Source organism: Euleptes europaea, chromosome 2 (genome assembly GCF_029931775.1).
Source record: "Euleptes europaea isolate rEulEur1 chromosome 2, rEulEur1.hap1, whole genome shotgun sequence".
NCBI classification, from domain to species: domain Eukaryota; kingdom Metazoa; phylum Chordata; class Lepidosauria; order Squamata; family Sphaerodactylidae; genus Euleptes; species Euleptes europaea.
Window position 1 is genome coordinate 97,513,711 of NC_079313.1, and position 14,659 is coordinate 97,528,369.

At 42.9% G+C, this 14,659-nt stretch overlaps 1 protein-coding gene across 1 annotated transcript; it reads right to left on the reverse strand.

Annotated features, from left to right (window-relative positions):
* Positions 1–5,719: 5,719 nt before the first annotated feature.
* RHOC (ras homolog family member C) lies at positions 5,720–11,216 on the reverse strand. The gene is made up of 4 exons (XM_056844440.1): positions 11,049–11,216; positions 9,201–9,321; positions 7,504–7,634; positions 5,720–5,961 (listed from the first exon to the last, which is right to left on the reverse strand). The coding sequence occupies exons 1-4, from the start codon at positions 11,202–11,204 to the stop codon at positions 5,788–5,790; spliced, it is 582 nt and encodes a 193-aa protein (XP_056700418.1). The 5' UTR covers positions 11,205–11,216; the 3' UTR covers positions 5,720–5,787.
* Between the last annotated feature and the right edge of the window lie 3,443 nt (positions 11,217–14,659).

The window sequence follows — 14,659 nt, forward strand, 5'->3', positions numbered from 1 at the left end:
TCAGAGTCTGGTTCTCCCCTCCCCTTAATCCTCACAACCACCCTGGGAGACAGGCTAGGCTGAAAGAGAATGACTAGATTAGGATCCATCCAGTAAGTTTCATAGCAAGAGGAGCTCTGTACTTGGTCTCCCTGGTCGTAGCCCAATACTCTAAACCCTACACTAGCTTTGCCACAAGATCTATGTTTGTGCCATGGTCCTTATATTATTTACAAAACTTGTTCTCATTGCAAACCCTGATTTATTTACCTATTCAAGCAGTAAATAAAATCTAGAAATCTTGCATGTGAGCCAGCGTGGTCTAGTGGTTAGACAAGGTGCTCTTTGGCATGGTTTTCCCCTACTGTTTTGGTTTATTCACTGATTTCCACACACATTTTTGTTGCATTTAATTATTTATTTTGTTTTATTTTCCCCTAGATTTTTTCTTGTTCTTTTGAGACCACCTCCCCCCTGATCTTTTTCTGGAAGGTGATTTTGAGTCACCTTTTTCTTCATGCGCAATGTTTCTGTTGGTTTTCTTGGTTCCACCTGCTCCCCACCCACCTCCAGTCCACTTTTCCATGATTGGACTGTTGTGATCATCAAACCATTCCCATTCTCCCCCATTCCCTGAAGACGAGTAGTTTTGTTTAGTTTTTTTAAAGGCATTAAAATATCAATGTAGAGTTTTTAATGATAGTTTTCTGAATTCCCAGCTTTCATTAAAAATGTCTGTCTCTAACCCTTTCCATTGTGGAGATAAAAGGGGAAAGGGCATATATCTCCAGAAAAAAAGGGCTGGAGACTTTTTTCCCCCTAAATGGATGCTGGGAAGTCAGAGACCCTACTTAAGTCATTACAACACTATATTTATATTTTAGTGCCCTTTAAAAAATTGCAGTCATGAATGTAAGCATGCACTAAATATAAAGAGGGGGTAGTGCTGTGATGCCACTGATGATGACAGTACCTGAAAATCCTCATTATTTAAGACACTTTCAGGAGAAAACTTGATTTCACAACTGTGAAAATGCAGGGGGAGGGCAGACATGCAGAAGAACGGCAGACATGCAGAAGAACCATGCTCAAATCAATTTCCAGTGCTTGTGGAGCGACTGCCCAAAAAAATCAGGAGTAAGTCAAGCGTGGTGAAAAGCACTAGGTCTGGAGCAATTGTGATTCAAATTCTCACTCCATCATGAAGCTTACATGGGTGACCTTGGGTCAGTTACCGTCTCTCAGCCTACCCTACCTCACAGGATTGTGTGAATGAAATGCTACCCTGAAACTCCTTGGAGGAAACGTACCATAAATATTAGATTAAAATGGGGGTGAGGTTGTGGTTCAGAGCATCTGCTTTGCAGAGAGGTGGTCCCTGGTTCATGCCCCAGCATCTCAAGTTAAAGGATGGGGTAGAGCAGACACCTAGTGACCATGACAAGCCAAGTATAGCAGCTTCATCTGCGATGCTTACCTCAGGATCATGGAAGTACATGGACTGTCTGCTTACTTTGAACAAATATATTTAGAAAATGACTTAGAAAATTTATATGCTGCCCCTCCAGAGACCTGCGATGATTACTGCACGACCCATATGCAGCCTGACAAGAAGCATGGATGAAATGATGCACCAATTCATGTCACTATAGAAAGTACCAGTTTAATTCAATAAGGGTACTACCACAGAACTCAGCTGCCCACATGAGAAGTCTTACTCGATGTATCAATGCAAAAACTGATCTCAGCCTTTGTGGTTTGCATAATTAGCGGTTGGCCCACTAATTTGCTGGTGTAATGAACTGGTCACAAATAGAATTAAAAATGAATTGTTTCTTGGAGCTTAAGAGTTTAATAATGTGTTTTTAAGGTCAGTACTATGTTACACCCAAGTAATTGAGATTCTCTGGTTTAAATCAGGGAAGCGAACAATCCTAGGACTAGGGTCTAAGGTTCCTTCTGAGGGTAGACTGTGTGCCCACCAATCCTAAAATTGAGTAACAAAGGTAAGTGATCGCTAAGGGTCAAGGTGCCTATTTCAAAGTTGATAATATTTGACCATAAAGAGGGGGAAATTAAGATGTAATCAGTTACACTACAGCCTACTGAAGAAATAAAGGTAAATTCCCCGGAGTTAGCATATTTCATTAAGCCATTTCTGATCTCAGCCTTTGAATTGCTGAAGTTGCATTGTCTCCACTGGTGGATGAATCTCTTTTATTGTCGTGACATCGTTTATTATTCCTGTCTGTCGAGAAGGAGCTGTGAATGGTACAAGCAGCAACTATTGTTCACCAGCTCCAGGGAGATCTGCATATTATGGGAGCAGCTGGTGCAGCGTTTGGCTCTTTGCCTACTGAGGAAGCCAAGAGAAGAGTGAGGAGACTGGTCTCTGGGGTAGTTCTTGGCATGATGATGAGGCCTATAAATACTGACAATAATGAATATGCTGCTTGGGAACATCCAGGGTAGCAAAACTCCTTAGAGAAGTGCAGCTCCGCTTGGGGAAGAGGGCAAAGGAAACAGAAGCAGTGTTCAGGATGCTGTATCTCTGTTGCTGTGTGGATGCCTATCCAGATGCATCTTGTTAGGACTGCAAACTTCCTGTGATTGAGTCATGCTTCAAAATAGCTAAATATGCACTCTGAACCACTGAGCACCTTTATAAAACACATTTGTTTTGATGTAATCACAGCTGCAGCATACACACTCAAATTAGGTGCAAGAAGTCTCCACAAACACATTTGTTGTTGCTTAAACCATGGCCCGCATCTGACCCAGCCCTAAGTTTCATCTGCCATTCTAAATTTTACTTTGTGAACAAAAAAAGTCACAATAATTGAGTATTCAATCTCCACTGTTGCAAAAAACCAGAAAGCAGGTATCTGCATCCGACTCCTTTCGTCCAAAAGGTATGTTCAAACTTGGTACACTCCATTCCCAGAATTTTATTTCCTTTAAGTATAATCTGGTCACTTTCTGGTGATGGTATCATAGACAACCTATCAATAAAGCCACCATTAATTATTAGCATTTAAAAGAGCTACAAGACCATTTTGTTTGCATTTCGCCATAAATAAGCTGTGACTTGAGAGCAATTTTTTTAGAAGAGATATGAGTTTAGTGTATTATACAGTGCAGAAATGCATGTAAATGAAACTTGTCTGAGTTATATTTGTAAAAATTGTTTAAATTTAATTTTTTTTTTAAATGAACACAAATACAGTCACTTAATAGTATTGGCAGATTAGTCAAGAATTCCAAATTAGCTCTAATGTAGGGTTTTGATCTCCATCTAGGGGAATAACCACTAGGCAATGGAAATACTGAAAATGTAAGAGCATTCTTAAACAGGTACAAGCTTCTCCCTTTGTTGACCGACTGTATTGCCAAAGAAGACACATTTGGATCAACAGACTCACCAGCAGAAATTTGCCTTTCTTTGTTCCCATTCAGTCCGAAAACATTGTGACCACAGGGTGAATCCTTTGAGCAGCTAAAGTTTACTTTTGAAGACATTTGTTTTGAAAAAGCTGTAAGAATACTCTGTATATTGGCCATCCTAGATTTAATCTTGTCCATAGTTGCATTAATCTCTGATAGACTCACAAATTACTTTGCAGCCAACTTACTAATTAGCAGGCACTGCGTACTCACAAAGTCCAGATCAAACTTAGTTTTCTTCTTGGCACAACAAGGCAATCCAAATGAAGACTTTTGGACCCCATCACTAGTATGGAGTTCCTCTGGAAGACGTAAGTTGCCAGTGTTTTCTTGAGGCGGATTTAAAATATCTTCCTCATTTAGAAGTGCATAATGATTTGAAGTTGAAATAGGGCTACAAATCCCTGTTGACTTGTCTGCTTTATCTAATGTATATTGTTGCATGTAATTATCCTTTAAGGAGCCCCATGGCGCAGAGTGATAAACTGCAGTTAAAAGCTTTGCTCACAACCTGAGAGTTCGATCCTGATGGAAGTCGGTTTCAGGTAGCCGGCTCAAGGTTGACTCAGCCTTCCATCCTTTCGAGGTCGGTAAAATGAGTACCCAACTTGCTGGGGGTAAAGGGAAGATGACTGGGGAAGGCACTGGCAAACCACCCTGTAAACAAGTCTGCCTAGTAAACGTCGGGATGTGACGTCACCCCATGGGTCAGGAATGATCTGGTGCTTGCACAGGGGACCTTTACCTAATTATCCATTACAATGCTTGGATTCTACAGTTCCACAATAGTGAGTTTTGCTAGTGAATTATGGGTTATGTCAAAGACCACCAGCCTACACCCCCCTGAAAAGTATTTTGTCTGTATGGATTTCAACAACTGTCTCAGGGCATGCATGTATAAAAATAACAATAACTCAACTTTCCCACACACTTCTTCCTTAACAGCAGCTGTGCAAGGTCCTAACTTGGATCATTTCTCCATGCAGAGCTATTTCAATGTCTACAAACTTGCCCCAAACAGGACAAAATAGCAGCTCTGTGAGGGCCATTTCAGCACAGGGGGAAGAGTTAACTCCCATACCTCCCTGCTCTGAACTGGGGCCCTGAGCAGCAGCCATTCTAGAAAGTACACTTGAAAGCACCCATCACAAAATTCCCAGCATCATGTCTAAATTGATCTTTTAAACAGGACGTTGGAAGAACACACATTGTGCACAGAGATAGTCCCTAAAGCTGTTTTTCCCCGTTCGTCTCCCAGTCCCGATGTGAGTTAAGCAATACATCCCTCTGAACAGGTTGTACCATAGGCAGATCTACATATTCAGCAGAATGATATGGTATATTGCTGAAAATGGACTGCCACTTCAGAGCACAAGTGAGAAATCACATTTTTTTAATGTTCCCATGCATTAAAAAAAACTCCCTGCACCTAGAAAATTAGCATCTGTACCCTGCGGTGCTACTTTTCAATACGCAATGTGTTTCCAGGAAAGAAGCATGAGGTAACCGATATCCCATGGAGAGTTTGGGGGTGGGGGAGAGAGATGACAACTTACCTCAGGTCCTACAGCAGAGCTCAAACGCAACTTAACTGCACTAGAAGAACGCAACACACACAACACAGCTTCATGTGCTTTAATGGCCCAACAGAAAAATGGATGGAGAATCCATTTTTGTTGTCAAGATCTGATTTAATTTAATAGAAGTAGAGAGAAAACAGTATTGGTAATATACAAGGCTCTGACCAAAACCAGACAGAGCAAAGAGCATTTCTGACAGCAGAGCTCAGCTCCTCGTAGAAGTACAGGTGGACATCTTGGCAAGGCTTCCCACTTGCCACGACAAGTTTGTGTAGAGAGGGGCAGGTGCACGTGCTAGACAGCTTAAATCAGGGCATGACTCCGCAGACTGCAATATTCAGCACACAAAAGTCGCTTCCTTAATTTGCAAGAATGGGAAGGCAGAAGGATAGGTTAAATAAATCTATACCAGGCACTGAACTGCAAGATTAGTATAAAATGGGAGTGAAGAGCAATGCAGAGTTAATTCAGGTACGTTGGCTGCCCTATACAAAAACAACAGTGTTTACAGAGAGGGTTCAAGAGACATCTGGTCCTCAAGCACGGAAGGTGCTGGGGAGCCCAGCAGAGCCCAGAGAGAGACTACAGGGACCTCCCCCGCCCAAGTGTGCCCCAGGCAGCCTTAACTACTGTGGGGAGAGGCCCAGCATATTAAATTCTTACTCTAGACAGAGCCAACAGCTCTTCTCCCCACCCCAGCCCCAAGCTTGCATCCATGGGGTGCGTAGAAAGAGACAGACACAGTTGAGACAACACAGTCACTTCCTTTGCTGATGCTCCCTTGTTAAAAGAGGGGGCAGCCTTTGCGTTTTTTGTTTTTCCTGACTTGCAAGGCAGCCCGAGTGGCCATTTCAAACACTTCCCGCACACCATCCTTTGTCTTGGCCGAGCACTCCAGGTAACCAAAAGCATTGATCCTGTTTGCCATGTCTCTCCCTTCCTCTGGTTTCACTGGCTCCTTATTAAGAAAAGACAAAGCAGGAAAAAAAATGAAAGTTTTCCCAGAATTTGATTTCAAAGAAGGATGCAAGATAAGGTATTTCCCTATTCTGACTCAGACATGCATATCAAAAAGCACTTCTAATCATTACAGCTCCTTGGCAAAAATAAGGATGAACATTTTGCCAAGGCTCGTTACTTTGACTATGATCTGACAGTGTCAGCTGGGGCTTTAATCAATGTTTTTTGACATTTTTCTGATAGTATCTTTCCCAAGTCATTGGATTTGGGGGAAGGGAGGATCAGCACTATGAATAAATTAAGTAAAGCGGGTACAAGAAAAGAGGAAGAAGAGTTGGTTTTTATATGCCAACTTTCTCTACCACTTATGGGAGACTCAAACCGGCTTACAATCACCTTCCCCTCCCCTCCCCACAACAGACACCCTGTAAGGTAGGCGGGACTGAGAGAGCTCTAACAGAGCTGTGACTTGCCCAAGGTCACCCAGCTGGCTTTGTGTGTAGGAGTGGGGAAACAAATCCAGTTCCCCAGATTAGCCTCCGCTGCTCATGTGGAGGAGTGAGGAATCAAACCTGGTTCTCCAGATCAGACTCCACTGCTCTTAACCACTACACCACGCTGGCTCTCCCAGCTGTAGAAAAGGCTGTACAGAAGTGGATCCCTTTTTGGGACCAGACCCTCTCTGGACAACCTTTCCACGTAACCCCCTGCAAGACACTCAGCTAGGTCATCAACTTAGGCACAATGAAGATGAAACAGAGACCCTGTCTCAATTGCATAGTTTCAGCCAAGTTCATGGGAAAGGGGTAGGGAGGCCAGAGAAGATGTCAACCGTAGCTGTCCTCAACCATATGCCTGGCAGAATAGCTCTGTTTTTATTGTGTTTGTTTAAAGAAAGTGGTGACAGAGCTGCTAATGCCAGCCCCCTCTTAGGCCAGGCGAGCACAGAGCTCCTTTCCCAGGGTATTGCTGGAATGATGCAGCAACCTTGCTGAAATTAAACCAGTCTGCCTGGATGGGAGACTCCCTTGAGATCCATGATGGAAGAAAGGCAGAATGTAAAAGTAATACATACAGTTTTGACAAAACCATAAACCTTTGAGAGTTTGCTTCCCCTCCCCCCCAAATAAACTTTTGAAGTTTGTGCTCGACAAGCTCTCATTTGTAAAAACTGTCCGGGTTTTGTTGTTGTTGTTTTTTTAACACACCTGCCTTTTAAACTAAGATTTTGTTCATCAAAATATGCTTCCCCCATCCCACAGTTATTTTTCAGAGGAAAGACGTAATCTGCCATCAAAATGTGAGAAATAAGCTTAGGGTTAGTCTGCATGTTACCTTCACTACACAGAAAAGGCAGGAAACTACCTTCCACATGACTGATTATCTACACCAGCAATGCTCTACAATGCAATTCAAGTTTTCTACCTGGTGTGAGCATCTCCTGTGTCAAAGCAGTTACCTATTCTTGAGAGTAATGGAAAGGTTTCATTTCTAAAAGTTAATGGAATAAAAAAAGCAGTGGCACCCATTGGGCTCATACCTGTTTCATCTTTGCCAGCTCCCTGCGGGTGTGGTCATCATTTCTCAAGTCTTTCTTGTTTCCCACAAGGATGATGGGTACATTTGGGCAAAAATGTTTTACTTCTGGTGTCCATTTCTCTGGTATGTTCTCTGAAAAGAAGTTGAACACGTTGGAAGAAATTATTGCCATTGGACAAGGGTTTATGTTAAAGATGCAAAGGAATGATCCCCAGATGTGTAGGAAGGTGCTCTTCTGAAAGAGCCACCCCCAGATCCAAAGGATGAGACAGACTTAGTCTGTTGCCAAGAGTAAAGCTGGATACAATGGCAGCCCTATTTTCAGAGTCTTGGCCAGCATGCCACTGTAAGCTTGCTTCGTTTACCGCACCCTATCACAGCTGTAAAGCAACATTGTACTCTTCCTCCAGCTAAAGAAAAAAAAATGACTCAGTAGAGCATGAGAAGATCCCCACCCAAACCCCAGATCCACAGCCAGAAGCATCCTTGTAGACCAGCTTCAGAGAGACAGACTGCCACAAAGGAGGAGCTGTTCAGAAAAGATCAAGCATACTTGTACACCCCCATCTTTGTGGATTCCAGCTCTGGCCAATACTGCCATCATTCATTCAGTTCCTTCCTCCTGAATTCAGCTGTTGATGCCCTACTGCCAAACTGCTTACAAGTTGTGCAGAATTATTATTAAGAAGGACATAGTACTACACACACACACCCAAGAAGCCAACAAAGCTTACCGAGTTCCAAGATACTGAATAAACTGTATTGTCTTGAATGTGGAAGAGCTGTTTTTTTCAATGTGAACCTTGGAAGTCACATCCTGTAAGTTTTGCTAACCTCTGTAGCCTCTCAAATGAAAGCTATGAACAGAGACTTTTTACTCTGAAATTCTGGCTCTCTATCAAAATAAGGCAATATTTCGACTTTATGTTGCCACAAAACCCTCAATGAACAGTCAGAAAGTGAGGCCCTGATGTCGAAATGGTAAGTTTCAAAGTAATTGAAGCTGTTCTAGGAATCAAGTGTCTCCCTTTCTCCAGCAGATTCTTAAAAAGGATCCAAATATGTTTGCAAATTATTTGGACTACAAGGCAGGTCAGAATCTCCTATGTGTGGACCAGCATTCTTGTGCTACAGATGTTGGCACTTGCACAGAACTCATATATTTAGAAGAGCAGACATACCAAGCAGCTATAATAAACTACTGCCCCAAATTTATTTTGAGTAGCAGCCAAAGCTGGGAAAGCTGTGTTGAGCGTCCTGGTTGGTTACTGAAAGCGCCTTACAAACATATCTTGATTTCCCAAAGAAGTTTGATCACATTCAGACACAGTTTTTTCAGCTCTGACCAGCAATTTCCAGTACATCACTTTTGTTCTCATTGGTTCCAAAAGAACCTCTTAAATCCACATTATCATGGTAACAAATAGAATAATGGAGCCTGTGCATTCATGACCCTGCTAGTTATTTTTGTTGGTTTTTGCCATCAAGTCCCAGCTGACTTGTGGCGACCCCTAGTGGGGTTTTCAAGGCAAGAGACGTTCAGTGATGGTTTGCCATTGCCTGCCTCTGAGTAGTGACTGGTATTCCTTGGTGGACTCCAGATGGTTGACCAGGGCCAACTCTGCTTAGCTTCCGAGATCTGATGATATCAGGCTAGCCTGGGCTATCCAGGTCAGGGCCTGCTACTTATAGTCTTACCTAAACTGTCTGGACTGTCAATGGAGAAACACATGAGGATAACATCAGTGTCTGGGTAAGAGAGGGGCCGCAGCCGGTCATAGTCTTCCTGCCCAGCCGTGTCCCAAAGCGCGAGCTCCACCTGGAGACAGAGGGAAGTTTGCATCAGTAACCCAGCACAATCACCATCCCTCTGGGTGAAGCAAGAGAGTGAAGCAAGCAGGGGAGAAACCTGTTGTGTCCCCTATAACTTCACACTGTTGTGCCTCTCTGGCAGATATAAGGCTGTCTGGCATAACATCTGCTCTAATTAAGCTGCCTAGGCCCAGTAATTGATTAGGGCCATTATGCCTTTTGCTTTATGGGGATGTTTTGCAGTGTTACCCTCAAGGGCACCACTAAACTGTATTAGAGGACCATAAAGCTGTCAGAAGATACCAAGGCTCTCCTGACCGATGCAAGATGGCAAATTATAACAGTGCAGCTACAGACAGATAAGAGCGTGAAATCCATAATTCTCTCTGGAATAGCTGTACTGAAGTTGCCGTTAACAATTCGTTGAGTCAGTGGGTTGTGGAGTGTGTCCTTAGGACCTACAGAGCACACACATTTTCCCAGTAAGGTTACCATCCTGACCATGGATTTGATATTCATTTCTGACTTTTACAAAGACAACTTATTTCAAGACTCTTTCATAGCCTCTGAACCTGTACTATGTCCTATGAGCAGGCAATCTTAACAGATTTTTCCTACAGTCTAAAATAAGACATTTAGGGGGAGGGACAGGTGTACTTCCTCCCAGGAGCAGGTGTTTCTATTACAGCTGCAAAGCTGCTTTTCCTTCCTGCTCTACTGACACATGTACCTGGTTTAGACTCTTGCATAGATTTTCACCTCTCTATAAGGGGTCGCCATAAGTCAGCTGTGACTAGAGATCACACACACATCTCATGCTTCAGGCAGGTTTTTGGTTCAACTTTTCTTTTATTCCAGGCAACCAACACCTATCCATGTATTTAGAAAAGTTGCATGCTACCTTTCTAGAGGCTCTGCTTGATGACGGTTACAAAGTAAAACACATCACCAAACACCATAATTTTTTAAAAAAATTAATAAAGCACTAAAAGCAGCTCAACACACTTAGCAGCGTAAAATGAGTTTCAAAGCAGTTCTCGGGCTAGAAGCAAACTGTAAAAACAGTCTAAAAAGATCAACCCTTTAATTAAAAGCCTGGATAAAAATAAATGTTTTGGCCCAGCATCTAAAGGAGTAAGGGTGGCATCAGGTGAACCTCAAGGGAGAGGGGCATGTCAAAAGCCAGGTGCCATCGCTGAGCCACTGCCAGTCTCTGGTTGCCACCCACCTTACCTTTGCAGGAAGGGGCATAGTCAGTAGGGTTTATGAGGAGGATTTAAGCATTTACATGGGTGGGTGGGTGTATGCATACACATGCACACACCTGGTTTCTCCAGGTAACAAGATCCTTCCTGGGCTTAATTCAGTTTGAAAAGATGACAATATACAGTGGGCTTAGCATTCATCCTGTTTTCATCCACATTCTTCTAACCTTGTATCAGGCTGCTGTCAGTTGGGTGCACTGCTATACTTCCTTTCAGGAGCTCGAGAAACTACAGGAAGAGGGCTTAATATCATCAAGCTTACACCGATGGGAACATTTAACTTGAGATATTCGTTCCATAAAATGAAAACCAAGGTTCAATGGAGGTGAACTAGATAACATTTTCCAAGGGTATTTCTGTAAAGGCTAGTATGAAGTCTGTCGGCTATGGATGAACTGACACAGAAGCTGACAAAGCCTGCAGCAGGCTCTCCGGATCAAAGGGCAAATTGCTGCTATCAAAGAATTACCTGCTTCCCGTCTACTTCAATGTCAGCAATGTAGTTTTCAAAGACCGTTGGTACATAGACCTCTGGGAACTGGTCCTTGCTGAACACAATGAGGAGGCAGGTCTTCCCACAGGCACCATCTCCCACAATCACTAGTTTTTTCCTGATGGCTGCCATAGCTGTAGAGACAGAAGGAAGGTGGGAGTTGAGTCCTGCTCCACACCAGACACATGGCCACTTCGCATCAAGGAAACCCAAAGCCAACATCGAGAACAAACTAGGGAAAACTAACATGTCAGGGCTAAGTTTTTGAGACAAGTTCTCCAAACACTAATTTTCACCTGCACACTGAATGCATAAATCCAAAACACAGGGAAAGGGGTATGCAAGTAGACAAAAAATGCTGGAGAGCAATTCTGGAGGTGGGCAAGAAGTAGGGTGCAGCACTGTCTGCCCCCCCCCCCACACACACACTTTTTGGTTTCCTCTTCCTGGCTCTAGTGCAGAGGTGTATAACTCATTTGTTACGAGGGCCGAATATGACATAAATGTCACTTGGTCAGGCCAGGCCATGTGTACCATAAAATTTAATGCAAAGTACTGGAGATGCAAACTTTATAGAAGACACAGGCAAAGCCAATTAATTACATTGTCTTTTGTTTAAAATACAAACATGTTTAAAACCATAACACTCTTACAGTATTTTCTGTTATTTATCAGTCTTTGATAATTGACACCTTGGGACTGGGGGAGGTGACTGCCTCGGCTGGTGAGGCCACAAGCAGGCTCGCCAGCCCAGATTGGGACCAGGGCGGGGGGCGGCTGACTCACTGGCTGGATAAGAGCCCTCAAGGGGCTGGATTCAGCCCCAGGGCTGTATGCTTGACACCCATGTTCTAGTGGGATCAGAACACTGATGCAGCCGGGAAGAAGAGAAAACCCAAGGTGTTGTGTGCCAGACTGCCTTCCCTGGCCTTGCTAACAACTCTTTCCAGCTGGCTACAACTCTAGAATGCTGACATTTGAGAAAAGGGAGGCACAGGGAGCCCCTTCTCTTCCTCCCCACTATGCCCCTTGCTATCAGCTTGTCTTTCCTCCCCTGTTGTAAACAAGGAGCCTTCGAGGTGTCAGAAGTTTATTTTTGTATGCCGCCATTCCACTGGGACCTCGAGGCGGCAAACATCAGATCATTAAAAATCAGACCATTAAATCAGTGTTTAAAATTCAAATATATATAAATCAATTAAAACCGAGACAATAAAAACCGAGACAAGGACAACAGCTAATAAGATTTAATGAGGGAACACCAAAGCAATGTTTTGACCTCAAAAGCCATGTGCCCTAAACAGACCCATTCACTTCTATTTCATGTATGAATGGTGTGAACATACACATCTCAGTTGGCTCCCAACACCTCACGTATACAGGCTAGCGAAATTGCCCCTCTGGATCAACCCCATTCTCCTCAGAGTGGGAGGTGGTCCTCTTCAAGTAGATATAGGCAGCTGCTAAGGAAGGGTAGTCGTCTATGGTTTGATGACGCCAGATAGTGGTGCTTTTTCAAATGGGAGTGTTGACTAAGGTCCTGAAAATCAACAGTATTTCCCACCCACCCACACTAATCACAGGCTTGTTGCACACTTTTGTCCTTTTTCTCTGGACCTCAGAACACCCACTGCAGTGTTAACTGCTGCAGCATTTCACCTCCCTTCCCCTTCAGTTTCCAGACCCCAAATCTAAGATGCAAAGAGCAGCTTATCTTCTACACTTTGCTCCTGCTTGACACATCCAAAAATCTCTGTCTATTGACTTACAAATCTTACTAGAACAAGACACAGAACACCTTTAGAGGGTACTGATTTTCAATTAGGGGGTGGGATAAGAAAATGCTTCCGAGCCCCCTCTACATTTTTAGTAATTCTCCTTAACAGGAAGGATACAATTTGTTCAGAGAATTGATGTCACACCTTCCATTGTCCAGACTTTTTATCTTCATTCAAAGACCATTACAATATGGTTTTCCCGCATGGCTACTACACAACATTACTGTAGTTAAGATTGTAATTTATCTCCCATTGCAATTTTAACAAGGGCTTTCATTGAGACCCAAAATGAATGAGTGCAATAATGGTATTCTCTTATTTCAATCATGGTATTTTCTCATTTCTTCCCATCATCTTTTAATGTCTGAAGAAAGCCTCATTACTAAGTCTAAATGAAGATAAACTTGCCCACAGTTAGAGAATGATTTAATGTTCACACCCAGAAATGTACGACTTCTCAAGACTTGCTTTTTGGCCTGGCATTCTTTCTAATGGGGTTGTCTCCCTCAACCTTTGCTCACAGCATCCCAGTCTACTGAGACATTGTCATGACTCAGTGATGAATCAAACACGTCAGTGATTTGATCACCAATATGCACTTGCTGTCACAGAAGTTCTATACTGAAATTTCATTGGAACAAAGTATATCCAATGGAGTCAGAAGGCGTAAGGCTGATGACATTGGTCAACCCCCCCAATAGTTATGGAACAACTCCAGTGACTCTATAGAAAATGGAAAATTCAGCAACTGTAAACCCCCCCCCCCCAATTCCAAATGTATATCAGTAAAACCTGCACTGATTGAAAAGCATGGAGGGGAGAGGCAAATTTGCTAGCACGCCAAGTCAGCAGACAAAAGGGTTTTAGACAAAGGTGTGGGGGGAATTCCAAGGGATGTGTGTCTAAGCACATTCCTAGCCCAGGAAACTGCAGTCAGACCTCATCTAGCAGCATTTCCCTTATAGATAAAACAAAAGGCTTTGTGCCACAGTGTCACTATTTGAGCTGGAGCTGGTACAGACTGTGAGCAGAACTGCCAGAATGCACTCTGAAGACTGGAAGCCCCACATAAAGATTTTTCACTTGTGTTTTACAGCTGCATTTAGCAAATGCCGTGCCTGAAAACTCAGGGAGATCCGTTTGAGAAAAAATTAACTGTAAAACTGAAATACCAGAATATGGCTAGAAACTGGACTATGCCCTTTGTCTGACTTGCAAGATTCCTTAAGACAGGTTCTATTTGCAGAACAAGCATAACGCATTTTAAGCACTTGTCCATGCAGAAAACTAGCTGAACAATTTCTGAAACTTTTCACAATTAACTTATTACAAATTGGAATGAGGAGAATGTTTTTTAAAAGGGATTTTTTTTTGTTTACCCCAGTTCATACAAACAGCATGTCCATAGAGCAGCAGCCCTCAAGCTTTCACTGACGTAGATAAACCTAGTCAAAAATGGATCAGCCAATACAAACAACAAAGAGTACTAAAACAACTAAAAGACATGACACATTTGAGGAATAGTTTCTCACGGATCAAAACCCACTTCAGCAGATGGAATGAGTTCCGGTCCACAAAAGCTTTTTGCTGTACCACACTGTTGGTTTAGCTACATACTAACCGGCCTGGAATCTGTCAACCCCCATAAACCTGAGCATTAAAAACCACATCCAAGAATGTATTTTTAAAAGGCAAATCAGAGGGCAGCCCTACAGCCTGATAACCAACCCACTCCCCCATATAAAGCTGCATGAGGAGTTTAAATACCACATTGATCACTAGAGATTAGTATTGTCTACTCTGTCACTC